Below are 17111 nucleotides of genomic sequence, written 5' to 3' on the forward strand. Positions count from 1 at the left end.
GCCTTCGAGAGATTAGGGCAATATCTATGAAGTCATCTATGGAGCATGAAGCCAACATAGATGCATCCTTGTCGTGTGCCTAAAAAGAATAATTAAGTACAACATGTGAATGTAGGAATCACATTAATTTGACTTAATTTAAAACTGGATCTTAACACCTACTCCTTCTGTTCCAAATTATTAGTCGTTTTGGCTTTTCTAGATACATAGTTTTTACTATGCATCTACATATGCGTTATGTCTAGATGTATTGCGAAGTCTATCAATCTAGAAAAGTCAAAAACAACTAATAATTTAGGACCGAAAGAGTAATAATATGAACACAACTTAGAAATGGACTAAGATAACAACCAGCAGAAATTGCAAATCCCGATCCGGCCATCATGGAGCATATGTAGGTAAAGATGTTCCGTGGTCGATGTAGGCCATAGATGCACACAACTTCCTTCTAGCCTCCACCTTATTTGCCCCAGGGATAGCAACGTCGAGACTCGAGATGGCAGGAGCCTTCAGATGGCTCTAACGTCCCCAAAGATTAGGTGGTAGTGCGGGTTGCGTGAGTGTTTCGGTTAGTTTTGTCCTGATCCAAAACGAGCCGGAGCAACCTCTTTTATTGTGGCCTAGGGCCGCAACCACAAGTCTGTTGCACCTCCGATCAAGACATGAAGAGGACCGAGTCAAGGGTTTTCTCTTTTTTCCTGTTTTCTTTTATTTTTGGCCTTTTTTACCACTGCGTTTTTCCAACAGCCAGCGCTAATGTTAAGTTTATGATTATTAAAACAAAAAAACACATAATCAACTAGCCCCCTCTCCTCCCCCCAAAAAAACACCACACACACACACACACACACACACACACACACACACACACACACACAAACACAAACATGCTAAAAGACACGGTTTCCCAAATACTATTTCAAATTTACATAAAAAATCGAACACTTCTTAAAATTAAAATTCTTCAAAGCTCCCTTTTTATTTTTGAATTTTATGGCACAGAATCATAAAATGTGTAAAAGATAGTTGAGAAAAATGCACGTGTTGAGATTCTGTGTTGAAAAATAGGCTAGGGTTGACTCGAAAATTTATTGCTTTCGTGCTGTAATCTTGAATGGAAATACGATCCAGTTTTTCAAAATCACGAAACATCACGTGCTAACTATTGAAAATGTTCACTACAGTACGGTCATCAATTATTGAAGGAAAAATCTACGTCTACTGCCTCTACAATGCGTCTTTCAATCTCCGCCGAGCAATTCGTTTTCGGAGGAAGAGGACAACCTCAATTAATTCTCTTTCTGATCTTCTTTCTTATAGTTTTTTTTTTCAAATCGAGGAGTTGCTTGTGTCCCTTTCAATAAAGAATATGAAAATTAGTTTAGATGTAAAGGAAGACCTGTCAGTGATTCAGTTCATAGTCCATATGCAGCTACCTCCAGGTTTATTCTCTCTTTTTTTTTTGAGACGGGGTGATTTGCATTAAACCAAATGTAGCACATACTCCGGAGAGAGGGAGGAAAAACAAAGAAAACACAGATCTTGCAGCAAACAACCCGAGCTTCATGTCCAACTGTGGGGGCGCTGTTGGGTCACCGGTGTGACTCCGAGCAGACTTGTCACACTAAGCTCCCACTTCAAATTTTATGTTTTGGGTTTAAACTGGTCCAATAAATCGGCCCACATGTGTAATCTGATCAAATTTTTTCAGAACAATTTTTTTTGTTCTGGAATAATTTTTTAGTTGTTCCAGCAATACAAAAAATATGTTCGGGAACAAAAAATTGTTTTGGAACAAAAGATAGTTATTAAGACTTGTGTGATAGTTTAACTGACAGTCACACGGGCGACTCTTAATATTTGCGCAACTGTGTGTTTGGTGGCTGCTAAAAATCTTTAAAAAAAAAATCTAGTGCTCCAACGTCCAATTTTCATTCGGCCTTCGAAAGGAAAATGGGCTGAACCAAATTGGCGGGCCAGCCCAAACACGCCCCAAAGTCCAAACACGCCCCAAAGTCCGCCTCCGCCTCCGGCAGTCCGGCCTTCGCCTCCGCCTCCGCCTCCGATCCCCCTCCATCGTTCATCCCGTACGCTCCGGCGCCACCCTCGCCTCCGAAGACCGCGATTCCGGCCGTTCGGTGCTCATTTCCTTTCGGTCCAAACCAGCGGGAGAAAAAGGCAGTTGGCTGGCACAGGCAGCGCTGAAGGATGCCGCTGGGGCTCATTGTGAGTTCGCTCGGGCGGGCGATGCGGCGGAAGCGGATTTCTTCGCTCGACATCCTCTCCTCAAAGCGGGCACCCCGGGATTACTACAAGGGCAAGAACTGCAAGCCCACGGGGTTCCACACCCGCAAAGGTAACAGCAGGGTCTATAGCTTTTCCAGTTCCTGGTCGCACTCGCTATGAAATTTATGTTTCTCTGTACAAAATGTTAATGATTGCCGCAGTAGATTGCTAGATTTTGATGGTTATGAACTAAATTAACCGTGGATGAAACTTGGAATGGTAACTGATTCCAAAGTTATTACCCCGTTTGGAGGTTTTCATCACTTTTCACTGCATATCTTTGAAAGGAGTTTTGTTCTCAGTTAACCGTTTGCAAGTGAAGGAAGTACAGTTTTGGTTAGCAACTAACAAAATGTTCCTAACTTAGGAGACCATGGAATTTTATGAGTAGTGACTAGTGAACACTATATGCATTTTCCTTTTAAAAAAATGCAAGCTTGGGTTTAAGCGGTCAACTCCTTTGGTATACTCAGATGAAAATTTTTACTATGAATTTATCAGGTTTTTCTTTCATCGCTCTATATTGTAGAAAATAATGCTAGTGAACACAGAACATCTTTAGTAATATGTACTGCTGGAAAGATGACAGAAAGAATAGCTAGTAATGTGGTGTAAAATTCAACAACTTCATATTATGATAATTTTGTGATGTACCATACTAGAAATAGAACAGCAACAATTTACGCATACATGTTCTTTCTGAATTACAAAATCATGCAGCGTAAGGAACTTTAAGGTTCGAGTCATGGATGCATGTTAGCTGACATAGCTACACACTACATTTTAAGTTTTAACGCTTAAAACTACATATTGATGTCAGCTGAAACTTTGTTTTCATAAAGCGAATTATAGGTATATAATCTTATTAAAAGGGGTGGAGGGAACAAAGTTTTTTTCTTTATTGTTAAAATTACGTTTTTCTGTGTCCATTCTTCCTCCACAAGTAAAGGTTGATTGTTCCTTCTGCCTCCTTTGTTTACAGCATTTAGTGGTTAGTACTTGTCTGAGCCCTGAGGATATGTGATTGTTGATGAAAAGTTGCCAAGATTTGTAGTCCCTGATTTGACTGATTTCAAGGTAATTGGCAGAAAAGTTTTATTGTTGGGTTCACATTTCATAGACTTAATAGCAGGTTCTGGCTAGATATCAAGTGTCAAATTGTCCTCTTCACTCCACTCATTACATGATGAAATTTTGTGGAACTAAGAAACTTGGAGGTGGCCCAATGTATGTGGAAAACTTTGGATGTATGAAAATAAGAAAGTAGTAGAAAACTAAAGAAAAAAAACCTTAGCACAAGCACAAAACAGAGATTCTAAATTTTAGTTTATTGATGCTTGATGTTAATCAGTTGAGTATTATGGAGAGTTGGAGACACCTTCCATGCCTTAATTCATTGATGAGAATGTGAGATACAGTTACTTGATGTTCAGAAATATAGTAATACCATTGCAAACGTGACTCAACCATTTTTCTAAAGTCAGAGCATAGAGCGTAGCACGTCTGGTATCAAGTGTCATTTTACCAAGAGAAGTGGTAACCATTTCCTTCACCTACTCACTTATGACTAAGAAATTTACCATGTAAATTACTGCAGCTGAAGCCATATGTGTCACAATGCGCCAGGGACCTCACGGCGTCCACGACTTCCTCGGCTACAAGCTGAATCTACTGAAAACAAGAGTTGATCTCATGCAGTTGCTTTAGTGAATACTTGCGTTTTACATGAGCACAGTGCCACAGTCCAGTCCAGTCCAGCATAGTGCCGATGTTTCGAGCTCTGTAGCATCAGCAGCCTAGCTACATGTACACTGATCAGATAGCTTTCTTGTAGTTGCAAACTTCCGTCCGCAGCATAAATCGTGTCGAGGTTTTCTGGTCTTCGCATGTACATGTACCCATACAACATGTTCGTTTTTATTTATTTTGATTTTCTTTCCGGAAGTGAAGATTGAAGCTATACTACATGACCACCGTTGAGGGTTGAAGCATATGATTTCTGAGGGCTAAGGCTCAGCCATAGAGTGGTCAGTGGCATCAGACGTGAATGTCGACTACACGAATGAATACGTGTAGAGTTTAACGTAGAAACACTTACATGCTGCGTGCACTTTCTCTGTTTATCGTGTCATCGCTTCAGTAGTTCACATTTCCGGAAGAAAATCCGATTTTTTTTTTTGAGGGATGGAAGAAATCCGAATGCAAAGAAAGAACACCAAATTTGCGTAGGAGGCCCACAGGCCGAACCCGAAGCCCACTCACCTATCCTTCGGCCCATTAGGGTTTGAGACGCGAACCCACAAACCGCCGGGCAACTATAAATTGCCCTCCCCTCTGCACCAGGCTAACATCGCCGCCGCCGCCGTCTTCGTCAATCGGGTGCTCTCCTCCTTCCGCATTAGATTAGACGTTGATTCTTTAGTTTCTCTCGTTTTGTTTTGTTTTGATTTCCTTTGGACTTGCGGTTATACTGTGCTTCGTCATCTGGTCGCTGGGATGATCGGTCTCGTATCGATCGGTTCCCAGTAGACTCGTTCCCTTGAAGCAACATCACCCTGTTGTATCCTGAGCTCGCCTTCCTCTTGTGCCCTCGGATCTTTCCGGCGCCGAGGGCGCACCGCGACTCTTACATACATGAATCACCGCCGCATCCCATCACCAATCTGATAGTTCTTTCCCTTCAGCCTAACATGCGATTTGTTGTTGTTGCTGGCAACGGTGATGAGTCCTACAGACCTGTAATGACTCCTGCGGAGATGATCGCATGGTCAAAGAACATCTAAGGGACTGAGTTGTTTTTGCAATCATCCATCTCTAGGTTGTTTTGGCGTAATAGATCGCAGTGTTCTCAGGGTCTGGCTTCTCTTGATTTCGTTGCGCCTGTGAGCCCGTATGGATCGTGGGCAGTGCCAAGAATGTGAAGCAAAAGCGATTGTTCCTCTCGCTATCCGGCGCTGAATTTTATGATGCGATTGGACGTCGAGGAACTACAGTTTTTTTATCTATTTGAAACTAAAATGAGATCTGATCGTGGAATTTGCAATTCGGACTCTAAGTCAGATGTTCTGATCAAAAAATGGAATGCATCTGCCTCTTGATGCCGTTTGGAAGCTTGGTTTTGGGACTTTTTTCTTTTTTGAGCGGTTAAAGATTTAAGAAATTTGGATTTGGATGGAAGTGAGGATCCTTTCCCCAGCTGATCGACTATGATTATACTATGCGCACATGTAATCCCTCTGTGGAGGACGATTCAAGCCAGAAATCTGATCCATCTAGCATTTTTAAATCTCTTTCTCTGAACGAATATTTCTCTTTCGTAAACCTTTTTTTCTTTTTTTTCTTTGGTGATTGGTGATTTGAGATATTTTAATGGAAGAGAAGATTCTTTCCCCAGATCGACTATGATTATATTGTGCGCAATTGTGATGCCCCTCACAAAGTTTTTCTTCAATGTTTTTCTTTAATTTTGATGGTTAAATAAGTGGCTGCGCTAGTTCCTGAAGATTTTGCGAAATGTATGTCTCATACAGAAGTAATAAACGATTTGGTGGATGGAAAATTAAATAAGTGGCTGCACTAGTCCGCAAAACAGTTAAATAATGAAGGAATTACAAATTTACAGAGCAGCAGATGTCATCTCAGCAGCACTCAAACCGCAAGGTCAATTAGCCTCTAGTTTCTTGCCGATAAAACTTGTTTAATTTGAGTGATATTAGCAATGTTATAGTAGTAAACATGAATGCTACTCACCGTTCCATATAATAATTTGCATGATTTTCTTAACCTTAAGTTGATCACTTATTTTATTAAAAAAATTGAAATATAGACAAATTTGAATTATTTTTGAAAAAAATATCAATAAAGTACTCCCTCCGTCCTAAAATACTAGTCATCTTGGGATTTAAAATTTGTTCTAAAAAATAAGTCATCATACTCTATTTAGAAAGTGCATAAAAATCGATTAGTGCTAAATATGAATAATATATAGGGGCAAATATAGTCATTTTATCTTTTTGTTAATTTGTCTTAGAATTTTTAGGATGATTAGTATTTTGGAACGGAGGGAGTAAGCTACAATAAAAAAAATGTGATATTTTCATAAATTTCTAAATAGGAAGAGTGGTCAAATTTAGAGTATTTTTTTTTTTTGCAAATTGTAACTTTCAGTACATAACAAAACTTCCTGATGCAACTTTACTATCGAGGTGGTTCTAGCCGAATTTGACCCGCTGACCTTGGCACAATCTTGGATTGGCCCACTTGTGGAGTACGATCAGGGCTTCATGAAATTGATGGACCGAATGGGCTTTATGAAATTCTTCTATTGTATCTTAGTTTTTCGAGTTTTTAGAACAAATTATGAATGTGTAAAAAAATATTTTTTATCCCTAATTATTAAGTATTGAAAATATGCTAATTAAATTAGTATGCTGTTTTTTATGCACCTCCTTCACATGCATCTTTTGCACGCACATTTTTCCATTAGGAAAGATCCTAAAACGATACACAATTAAGGCGATTGAGTCCACTTTTATATTTGAGGACAAATTTAAATTCCAGAATGTTTTATATTTGAGGACATATAAAGTAGCACTTTGAGAGTCGAGTTAATTAATTTTTATATAATCACAACCTTGTAAAATTTTGGTATTCTCCTCTTTTTGTATGATATGGCAGTGGTTCTGCCCTAATTTTTTTAAACAAAGAAATTGATTGGTTGGGCTGGGTCTGATGTTCTCATCTTCAGCCGTTCAAAAGCACCGCACCAAAGTCACCGTACGACTGAAGAACGAAGGCATGGCGAGCGGAATTCCGTGTCATAAATCTGCTGGTACTCGAAAAAATAATTCTTTCTACATTTTTTTGACCTCGCTTTGCGCTAGCGTCGCAGCTGCGAGCCTGCGACCGGCAAAGGATCCAAAGGCAGGAGTAGCCTGCTGCCCTGCTCTGCTTTAGTCAATCAGCCGCCCACAAATGGTCCGGCCACCTGTGACCGGCGCACCGTCATCTCATGCGTGGGTGCACTCCTGGGGCTTAGCGTGCACGGCGGGGCCGTCGACGCGGGCAGCAGCGGCGCTCAAAGAAAATCTCTCGTTTTCGTCCGGTCTCCACGACAAATATGCAGCGCTCGGTGGTATAAACCGGACCGGGTGGGGTGGGGTGGGGCTCGGAAATCACATCGCCGTGCAGTCTGAAGTTCACACGCGCGGCGTCTTCTTCCTCGCGACCTCGCCCGTCCAGCAACGAGCCCGGGATCGGGAGAAACAAGCAAGCCTCCCATGGCGCTCGCGAAGGCCAAGGAGATCGTCGCCTCCACCCCTGTTGTCGTCATCAGGTCTCTCCCATCCACTCTTTGCTTTCCTACTACCCGAGTGAAAACGTGAGCTTGGATTTAGCGAGGGCTGAAATTGAAGAGTTTCCTGCTTTTGTGCCAAAGACTGACCTGAAACTACAGAAAGGTTATCTATCAACCGTAGTAGTTCTGCAAAAATCGATGATCTTGAATTGAAATTCCCACTTCCCATCACACTGTTGGAAATGGTTGGAACATGGGAGGGACTAATGTTTTCTTCTCAGGATTTACTCTCCCCCCCCCCCAATTATCTTTTACCAGTAATTTAAGGTATGCTGCTGCACACGGTGTGTTATGTTCTTGTTCATGGCAATCACAAGTGATCGGCTATCTGTATGATCACTCCTTCTACCATCCATTCACAAGCATTCAAAGGATTCTGCTGTTACTCTCAAGAGTTAATAAAGTTCAATTTATTTACTTCAATTTTCATGATTTGACCTTTCTGCTATTTCAACTTGGATGGCCACAGCAAAACTTATTGTCCTTTCTGCACCCGAGTAAAGCAACTGCTAGCACAGCTGGGGGCGAATTACAAGGCTGTTGAATTGGATGTGGAAAGTGAGTGGTTTGATTTTAGTGTACTTTTATTTTACAATTAGGCAGATGAATGGTTCAAAAATTTAATCCAGCTATCTCTACTCCAATCTTGCTCTGGTCAAGAAAGTTGAGTAATTAAAGAAGGTTCTAGAAACCACTATCAGCTCACCTATCAATTGAAAGATCTTGCTGCTTAAACAAGAACTGCAAACATTTTATATGTTACCTAATTCTTGTTATATCATTAACTGCAAAAACTATTTTAGATCAAACTGTGATGCTGAATGTGGCTGAAAACTGATGGGTATATAATCATTGGGACAATCAAATTAGAGGTTACTTTAGCACTCCCGCAAACCATGTTTGAAAAGTCATCTCTCTAACATTGTAGTAGTACCTTTTATCAGATTCATTTATCATAATAGTGTACTGTAAAAAAATGCCCCTTGAATGAAGGACAATTATATCATTTAACACCAATGCACATCGTGTGTCTGTTTCGCACAGTGCGCATTACATGAGCGATTTTAACATGTCTCAAGTACTCTGTAGATGACATAATTTATGCATTCTTTGAAAACCCTTTGCTAAATCATTTGTTTTCATCACTTTTGCAAAGGTGATGGATCTGATTTGCAATCAGCTCTCGCTGAGTGGACGGGGCAGAGAACTGTTCCGAATGTCTTCGTTAAAGGAGAGCGTATCGGTGGCTGTGATGGTGAGTCGTTGCCTTCTGAAGTTCTGTTGCTGCTGCCTTACTGTTCTTACCCTTTGTCGGTGCCTGAATGACTTGCTCATTTGCGTCTGAATTTTGTTCTAAATGTGGTATTACCACCTCCTGAACAGCGACCATGGCAATGCACAACGGTGGGAAGCTGGTGCCTCTGCTGACGGAGGCTGGAGCAATTAGTGCCCCCCCCCCCCGGCACTGCAACTCCGTCTCTGTAGACAGCATTCTGCTCGTTTGGTGGTTACATGCAATTGTTGTACTACTACTGTGGTTGTTGTAAAGTAAAGGTGAATGATGTGTTTCATCGACCTGAATCGCTTCTTGATGTTGACTGTAATTGTAGCTTTTGGTGGCTATCAAGCCTCTCGGTAAATCTTCAGACACCAATAAATCATCTGTCCTGCTAGTTGAATGTGTACGACTCTGTGCCCTATCAGTAAAGGGGCCCTGTGATTTGTGTTGGTACAATTTATGGTGGTGTGTCCCTGTGAGATCTGACGTGGTATTCATACTGATTACAATGGTGCTGCGAGTCTCCGATATCTCATTCAGTCAAATCTCAAATGGTAAGTTCCTCTGTCGCTATTATCATGTCACAGAGAGCGAAAGAGAGATTTTCAGTGAGAAGGTCACTCAGAGGGCCATTTTTTTTTTGTGTAAACCAGAATCGTAGGCTGAAACCCCCATTGGTTTTATATCAACTGCGACGCCTCTCTCTAAAAAAGGGCGTACCCAGTGCCGTAGGCTTCCCGCACTGTGCGGGGTCTGGGGAAGGGATGTCTTTAACTATCATAAAAGTCTGATTTTCAATCTTCAACTACAAAATCGAACTAATTTATTTTAAGTCAAAAATTATGAAATAGGTATAAATTTTTTTCTAAAAATATAACCTATCTATTGTCAAATGACTTGAGCTATTCAGATCTAATTTTTTTATGTTCATAATATTTGGTTGCTTGCAGTTATGTCTATTATTTTTAATAACTAAAATTCAAATGGAGCAATAATAGATATATTACATTTTTAGAAAATTTTTAATACAAGTTTCATATTTTTTTGATTTAAAGTGAATTAGTTTTGATTTTTTAGATCTAATTAGATTTATTTAATTTTTTTAGAAAATGCAAAACCACCTTCATAACCACCCCAAGGGCCAAATTTGCACGGTTTTGACAATTAGATGGTCTACGTTGTCCGATTTTGTAGTTAAAAGTTGAAAATCAAATTTTTGCGATAGTTCGAGAGTGAAAATTAGACTTTTTAAAAAAAACTGCAACGCTGGTCAGGTTTCATGATCATTGCTCCCGAGGAATTTACAGCTAGTCCTTTGATCGGACACCCAATGGCCGCTGATTTCGCTGCCGGAGCCGGAACGACCTAATCGTCAAACCGAGCAAAACTCCAAAACGCGCACGACGACGAGGGCGACGATAGGCCAGCGAAAAGAGCGGAGCCGGCCCCTAGGTGGTAATGGGACATCGTCCTAGTGACCTCTTCACAATCGAACAAAACTTTTAAATTATTTAGTTCAAAATTATATAAAATTACAGTCAGTCCCTTTTAAAATCCGATTCTTAGATTTTCTAGTTCAAAATCTTATACCCTTACCACCCTAGCCCCACCTCCTCGCGGCAAGCCGCCACCACCGCCGCCGGTCACTCTCCTCCGATTGCACGCAAAGAGATCGCGCAACCGGGGCGTGCGCGCCCCGGCCGCGCCGTGATCCGTAACAAGGGGTGGGGAGGCGGCCACCATGGCCGCCCGCGCCGGCGCGCGTGCGGAGACGGCCGGTGGCCACGGGCATATGGGCGGGCACGCCAGGACCCCATGTGGGAGGAGGCGATGAGCACGAGTACGTGGCGCGCGCGCCCCATCACCGCACGGCGGCCCCCGCCTCGGGGACATATATTCATCGCTCTCTGCGATTGGATTTCATCCGGTCACAGAGGCCGAGCGCCTCCGCCCGCCCCCGCCGTCGACCGCCTCCCCTGTCTCCGGCGGCCTCCGCCGCCGCCCTCCACCACTGCCACGCTAACTAATCTCTCCGCCGCGCCGTCCGTCCACCACCGCCGTTGCCTTCTCTCGCCCCCGCCGCCGGCCACCGCCCACCGGTTGTCCGGCCCTGTCCGGCCGGCGGCGCTCCCGCGCCGCCTCGCCCTCCGCCGACCGAACCGCCGCCGCCACTGGGCCGCCGCCGCTGCCGGCCCCCTCCTCTTCTATAGCCGGAGGACATGGAGCCTCCCGGACCCCGGCAACCCGAAACCTAAAGACTGCCGCCGCCCGCCAGGTCGCCGGCGGCCGCTCCCCCCACCTACCACCCCCGGACCCCAGCTACCTCCCTCCCCCAACCCCGCGGCCATCACCATCGCGAGATCGAGAGGAAGAAGATGCATAGTGCTGCACGGGGCTCACCTACAGCGCCGCAGCGCCTCTTCGCGAGATCGAGAGGAAGAAGTTGCTTGCCGCAGCAAGACTTCTCTCGAGGGAGCTCTCACAAGAACTAATCCCTATTACAAGCACTAAGCACTCTCACAAGTGTGCTTAAGCCTATATGACGTACAATGAAGCTCTATGGTGGTTGGAGATGATCTTTAGCTCTTGTATATTTTCTTGAACTCCAGCACTCCCAAATGACCCGGCCTTGGGGGTATATATAGGCAGCCCAAGCAAATGTAGCCGTTGGAGAAAAGCTGCCAGAAAACTTGTTTAACGCCGGTTAATCCGACGTACCCCAAAAGCCATCATCGGTTTAACCGGTGTATGTAAACTGCTACGTGAAAAACTAGCCGTTAGCAATTAACCGGTGTATCGCCGGTTTAACCGATGCAATCAATCGGTGTATGTAAAATTAGCGTCGGTTTAACCGGTGATTGTAACTTCTTCATGTTCCTCCAAAAACCACCTCTCTGGACAACTGAACCGATGCAATTGACTGATGCATCGTCGGTTCAACCGGTGTATGTATTTTCATCGGTCTTCGTTTGGCAATGCACCGACGTATGCATTTTCTTCAACGTCGGTTAATCCGGTGAGTGTATCTTCAGTTTCCAGCTTCTGGACAATTACACCGGCGTGTGTCTTTTCCTTAACGTCGGTTCAACCGGTGTATTGAATTTCTTCACAGTCTCTTCGATTCTTGTCCTTTGGACCGAAGAGGTGGCCCTTCGGGCCTTGCTACGCATCTCTTCTCTTTGTCGTCACTTGAACCTAAAAGCCTGAGAATAGTCATCTTAACAATCACATTAGTCCAAGTATTGTGTGTATCATCAATCGCCAAAACATTATATTGAAATATGGCATGAGAGGCCATTTTCGCTACAGCCCCGAGCCGGGGTTCCTTTCATTGGTAAGTTTAGATTTCGTTCCGTTGTCGATTCGTGTTATTCCTTTCCCCTTCCTGTTTTCTGACTCCAATTTGATTGTGTCTTGCAGGGGGTGAGCCGCAGGTGCCACCCCTCGAGGCCTCCGGTCCCGGAGGAATGCGAGGTCAACCGCCTCCACACAGAGGTGGTGAAGAAGCGGAAGGAGGTGGCAGAGGCTGCCACTGAGAGGAAGAGGAAGAAGAAAGCAAAGCACAACAAGGCGTGCAAAATCGCTCGTGCGGAGGGGAAGCCGCAGCCTGCCACGCCCGAGTCCACGGACGAGGAGGAGGACGCCTCGGATGCCAAGGTCCATCTTCCGGGTGGTGGCGAGGCGGCAATAGGTGCGGATTCCCCGCCGGTCTATCAAGAGGCCGGTGACGAGGATGCGCCAGCGACACCGCATGAGGCGAGGCCTGCATCAGAGTCGCTGGCGGACCCGCCCCTCACGGGGACGTAGCGAAGGTCGCCCACGCCGGCGGCGGGATGAGGGTCGCCCATGCCTGTAGTGGGTGCAGGATTGTCTGCGCCCTCGGCGGAGCGGGGTTCGCCCCTGCCAGCGACGGGCGGGGGGGGGGGGGGGGTACCCACGCCCACGATGTCGACGGGCGGTGATGGGTCCGCGGCGAGCACGGAGACATCCGCGCAGACGGCCTCGAGGCCTCATCCTGCTCCGAGGGTGACACCCTCGGATCAGGCGTCGAGGGGCGTCGGTGTACCGCGGGCCCGAAGGAGCGGCACGGGCAAACGCAGCATGAGTGCTCGGTCTGGGTAAGTGTTTTTGGTTTTGTTTGTTGTGTTCATTTGATCGCTCCCCCAGTCCTGCTAACCTTGGCTTACCTTCCCTGATTACCAGCTCCGGGGCTGTTGCCAAGGACGCAGCCCCGCTCGCGCCTACCAAAGCCCTCAAGACCGGGGCGCGAGCCACGCCGCACTCGGCGCCGCAGGCCCCACCCATCGTGGACATCGTGGCGGAGGCCGCGAAGCTGCGGGAGGCCATGGCTCGAGGGGCCCAAGCGGCCCAACAGGCTCGAGCGACGGGGAACGGGGGCGACGTCGGCCAGAGTGGAGCTGAGGCAGCCGCTCTGGCTGACGAAATGGGGGAGGCCGGTCGGGGCGGCGCAGATGATGCCGCCCGGCCGTACGTCGAAGCCGTGGTCGGTAGGAGCGGCGCGGATAGCGCCGCTCGGTCCGTCGCAAAGTAAGGATCTAGTGGGCGTGCGTAGGAGCGCCCCGCCAGCCAGGCAGAGGTGGAGACCCTCGTCCCCGGGCCCCCCGGGGGCTGGGGTCGAGGGAGTTGGGGAGGAGTCGGCGCAGAGGGCGCCGGTGGTGGAGGAGGCCCACGTCTCTGTGCCCGCAGAGGGCCAGGACGAGGGTGTCATCGCGGTGATGACGGTGCCGACGGTGCCGGCACAGGCGGCGACGGACAGCGTGATCCCGGTGGTGCAACTGCCGGACAACAGCGAGGAATATGGTGATTCGAGAGACATCGACCCCGCTGCTGCGGCGAACGCTGCCGACAAGATCGCTGAGTTCACGTCGGCTTGCGCGGAGGTGCCTGACGAGGGGACATCCGAGGGCCCCAGCACGGGGCGATCATCCAGTCCGTGGTCCCCTCGGAGTTTCTCCGCGATGAGCGAGAGGAGGAGGCCGTCTGGCAGGCGCAGTTCGAGGCAGGTTCTCAGATTCAGAACCACCTCGAACGCGCCCTGGAGCTCCATCGGACGACAGATTACCAGATCAGCCAGGTAAGCGGCTTCTCCCTGAGAATCATTCGTATTTTGGCCCTGATTTTATTTGTCTTACCCACGCCTTTCCTCTTGCAGCGGCTGATGGATATCTCGCGCAAGAAAATCGCCGAGATGACCCGGCTGTACTCCCAGGTATGCTGGCTTGGGTAGCACAACGCTGGCCTGGTGCTCCAGAGTGTCGACGCCAACATGAAGATAACGGATCTGGAAGCGCGTTGGCAGGCGCTGGAGGAGTTGGCGCGGACCGCCGGCGAGCGTGATGTCCAAAGGGCTGCAGCAGAGCAGAAGGCTCAGGAAGCCGAGGCGCAAACCGCCGAGCTGCAGCGCACCAAGATGGCGTTCGAGCTGAAGGAAGCTGAACTTCAGGCCAGGAGACCGAGCTCCAAGACAAGGAGGCCGAGCTCCAGCGCGAGAAGGCAGCCGTCGCCACGCTCACCGGGACCCTCGAGGAGAAGGGAAAGGCCCTCGAGGAGAAGGAGCTGGCCCTCCGGAATGCGGAGGCCACCCTCAAGGAGAAAGAGAACTCCTTGTCTTCCCTCAAGGAGGCCGCCCGAGTCCAACGAGGGGAGGCGCAGAAGAGCATCGCAGGTGAGTGCTCGAAATTTCGACATTGTTGGGTTGTAGTTTTTCATAACTCATCCTTGTTTCTTTGATTAGTGCTGAGGCAGCAAGTGGCAGACGAGACTGCGGCAAAGGAGGCGGTCAACACCGCGCTCATGGCGGCGCAGGTGGAGTACGCTAACCTGGAGCGAACCGCCGTGAGCGTGTGCCAGGAGCACGAGGGGGAGGGTGCCGTCTCCGGTAGCTCGGTGATCAGCCACCTGCGAGCGCTAGGTGGCCGGAACGCCGAGCATGCCAAGAGCACCTTCCGTCTCGGTGTCCTGCGGTCCCTCGCTGTGGCCTCGACGCACTACATCATGGATCTCCAGAAGGTGTCGTTGGGTATGTCGTTCCCAACGACGCTGACGCGGACGCCACGTCAGCTATCATGGATGACATTGACGCAGCCGCGGAGGAGTTCGCCACTGCCTTAGCCGAGAAGCTCAAAGCTGACATCCCCCCGATAGCCAAGTTTGATGCTGTTGCAGATCCACAGAGGGGGGATGATAGCCTGTAAATAGACTGGGCCTCGAAGCCCATGTAATGAATTAGTATTTGTTGTTATCGCACTTTGTAATCATATCTATGAATAAAGAAATTCGTTTTCGTTGAAATCGACAGTGTGGCCCATCGAGGCCTTGTGTGTTCGAGCCTTCGTTTTCTTTACTCTGCTTCCGTGTTCTTGTACGCGACTTAGATAAACTTCTGCGACGAATTTCACGTTCATAAGCGACGTACGCGTGGGGTGGTTAGGGAGGTGCCATATCCCAGAGGCGTAGGTGGCCCCACGACTCGGCCGGCCCCGTACCGTAGTTGCTTACGCCTCGCGTCCATTTTTTCCAAGTGTACGAGAAGCTTAGAGACAAGATGGAAGTTTTTCGAAAAAACGTTGGCGATTTTTGGGGACGTTCTGGGGGTCCCAACGTAGTAGCCCCCGAGGGAGGCTTGGCTTTACCGAGGGTAAAGCCAAGTGTACCTCAGCGTTCGTGCGCATCCGAGCCCTCGAGGGTCCGGAAGGTTCCCAAAAATAAACAAGTAAAGCGTACTTCTTTATCATTTCGGGAAATCGAAAATGCGAGTACAAACTGTCGTGGGCTTTTGGGGGTACCCACAGCCGGGTGGCGGAACGCACCCGCCTAATCCCAGAGGGAAAGTACTCGGGAAAGCGCTAAGCGGTTCGGCCGATCTAGCTTGGGGGCAAGAACGCAAGAACACTCGGGTTTAGAGTGGTTCGGGCCGCCGGAGCATAATACCCTAAGTCCACTATGAGATGTATTGCTCTTACTATGAATGAGTCTATCCTCTGCCCAGCCGGGCCCCTTTTTTTTCCTCTAGCGAGCGTCTCCCTTTTATAGACCAAGGGGACGCGTACACAGGCGTTCCGACCCCGACAGGTGGGTCTAACGTGGATGTATAGTATACTGCGCAGAAAGCTTCTATGGAGCTACAGCGGCTGAGAATCTCTTCTCGGATACGCTTCATCGCCCTGTAGACTCTCTGACCGAGGGGGGTCTTTATTTGTCCCATCGGCGAGGCGCCCGTTGGGGCAATGTAGCTTGCGGCGTAGTCTGTCGAGGCTATCGTGTAGGCGTCATAATGGGCGAAGCCGAGCCGTCGCGTCCAACTAGCATAGTAGACTGACATACGCGGCGTGGGCGGTGCCAGCGACTGCACTGTGCACCTTGGTATCATGCGACCAATCAGTGCAACCTGGCAAGAGCCGCTTCGGGCTCTGCTGTGGCAGAGTGCACTTCCGCCTACCGCATTGAATGCGGTAGGTAGGCGAGTTTTCCAGTGGAAGCCACGCGGCCCCGCGCGCGTACCCCACCTGCGGACACGTGGCGGCCTCGGACCAGCCCCAGGCGGGGTGTCGGTTCCACCCCGCTGAGGGGTCCGGATAGTATATGGGGGTCCAGGACCCCGCGGGAGGTCCGGGGCCCCCAGCTGTTTTGGCTGCGGGCTACCTTCTCCGGGACACGTGGCGTCACCGGACCCTCCCCAAAAGGGAACGGGTCCGGGGCCGTTTGCCGGGAGAGTAGGGCTCCGGACCACAGGGGTCCGGCTGCTCGGCCGTCAGGGCGTAGTCAAGGATAACTAGGAGACTCTTGCCCAGACACAGCAAGAGGGGGTACCCCAGTCCTGGGGTACCGACACAAACGATGTACAAATAGCTCGAAACTCTAAGGATAGAAGCGACGTAGCTGCTGTATGTTCCAAGCGTTGGTGAAGACTTCGCCGTTTTCGTTCGCCAGCTTGTACGTGCCGGGCTTGAGCACTTCGGCGATGATGTATGGGCCTTCCGATGGTGGAGAGAACTTGTGACAGCTCATGTTGTCTTGTCAAAGCCTCGGCACCAAGTCCCCTTTGTTGAGGTCTCGGCGTCGGACTCTCTGCGCTTGATATTTTCGCAAAGACTGCTGGTAGCGTGCAGAGTGCAGGAGTGCCACGTCTCGAGCCTCATCCACTTGATCCAACGAGTCCTCGCGGGCTCG

The 17111-nt window shown here is 48.2% G+C and overlaps 2 protein-coding genes, 3 non-coding genes and 1 pseudogene across 7 annotated transcripts; all 6 read left to right on the top strand.

The window, feature by feature from the left end:
* Positions 1 to 2011: 2011 nt before the first annotated feature.
* LOC120708858 (39S ribosomal protein L41-A, mitochondrial-like) lies at positions 2012 to 4274 on the top strand. 3 transcript variants are annotated; one of them, XR_005689507.1, is made up of 3 exons: positions 2012 to 2356; positions 3269 to 3363; positions 3884 to 4274. XR_005689507.1 is itself a non-coding variant. In XM_039994280.1 (3 exons), the coding sequence occupies exons 1-3, from the start codon at positions 2209 to 2211 to the stop codon at positions 3950 to 3952; spliced, it is 282 nt and encodes a 93-aa protein (XP_039850214.1). In that variant the 5' UTR covers positions 2012 to 2208; the 3' UTR covers positions 3953 to 4274. The 3 variants fall into 3 exon arrangements, 2 of the variants coding, with proteins under 2 accessions (XP_039850214.1, XP_039850221.1); XM_039994280.1 differs by having other exon boundaries at positions 2012 to 2358; positions 3301 to 3363; XM_039994287.1 differs by lacking the exon at positions 3269 to 3363.
* Positions 4275 to 4997: 723 nt separating this feature from the next.
* On the top strand, positions 4998 to 5083 carry LOC120658460. Its single transcript, XR_005668667.1, has one exon. It is a non-coding gene; the product is annotated as a small nucleolar RNA SNORD25 (small nucleolar RNA).
* A 58-nt stretch (positions 5084 to 5141) lies between these two features.
* Positions 5142 to 5281, top strand: LOC120658375. Its single transcript, XR_005668610.1, has one exon. It is a non-coding gene; the product is annotated as a small nucleolar RNA snoR136 (small nucleolar RNA).
* A 176-nt stretch (positions 5282 to 5457) lies between these two features.
* LOC120658153 lies at positions 5458 to 5558 on the top strand. The gene has a single exon (XR_005668535.1). It is a non-coding gene; the product is annotated as a small nucleolar RNA Z103 (small nucleolar RNA).
* A 97-nt stretch (positions 5559 to 5655) lies between these two features.
* Positions 5656 to 5738, top strand: LOC120658165 (annotated as a pseudogene).
* A 1518-nt stretch (positions 5739 to 7256) lies between these two features.
* Positions 7257 to 9377, top strand: LOC120708880 (glutaredoxin-like). The gene is made up of 4 exons (XM_039994308.1): positions 7257 to 7621; positions 8112 to 8200; positions 8799 to 8897; positions 9026 to 9377. The coding sequence occupies exons 1-4, from the start codon at positions 7566 to 7568 to the stop codon at positions 9187 to 9189; spliced, it is 408 nt and encodes a 135-aa protein (XP_039850242.1). The 5' UTR covers positions 7257 to 7565; the 3' UTR covers positions 9190 to 9377.
* Positions 9378 to 17111: the final 7734 nt, after the last annotated feature.

Source organism: Panicum virgatum, chromosome 1K, assembly GCF_016808335.1.
Source record: "Panicum virgatum strain AP13 chromosome 1K, P.virgatum_v5, whole genome shotgun sequence".
In the NCBI taxonomy this organism is placed as follows: domain Eukaryota; kingdom Viridiplantae; phylum Streptophyta; class Magnoliopsida; order Poales; family Poaceae; genus Panicum; species Panicum virgatum.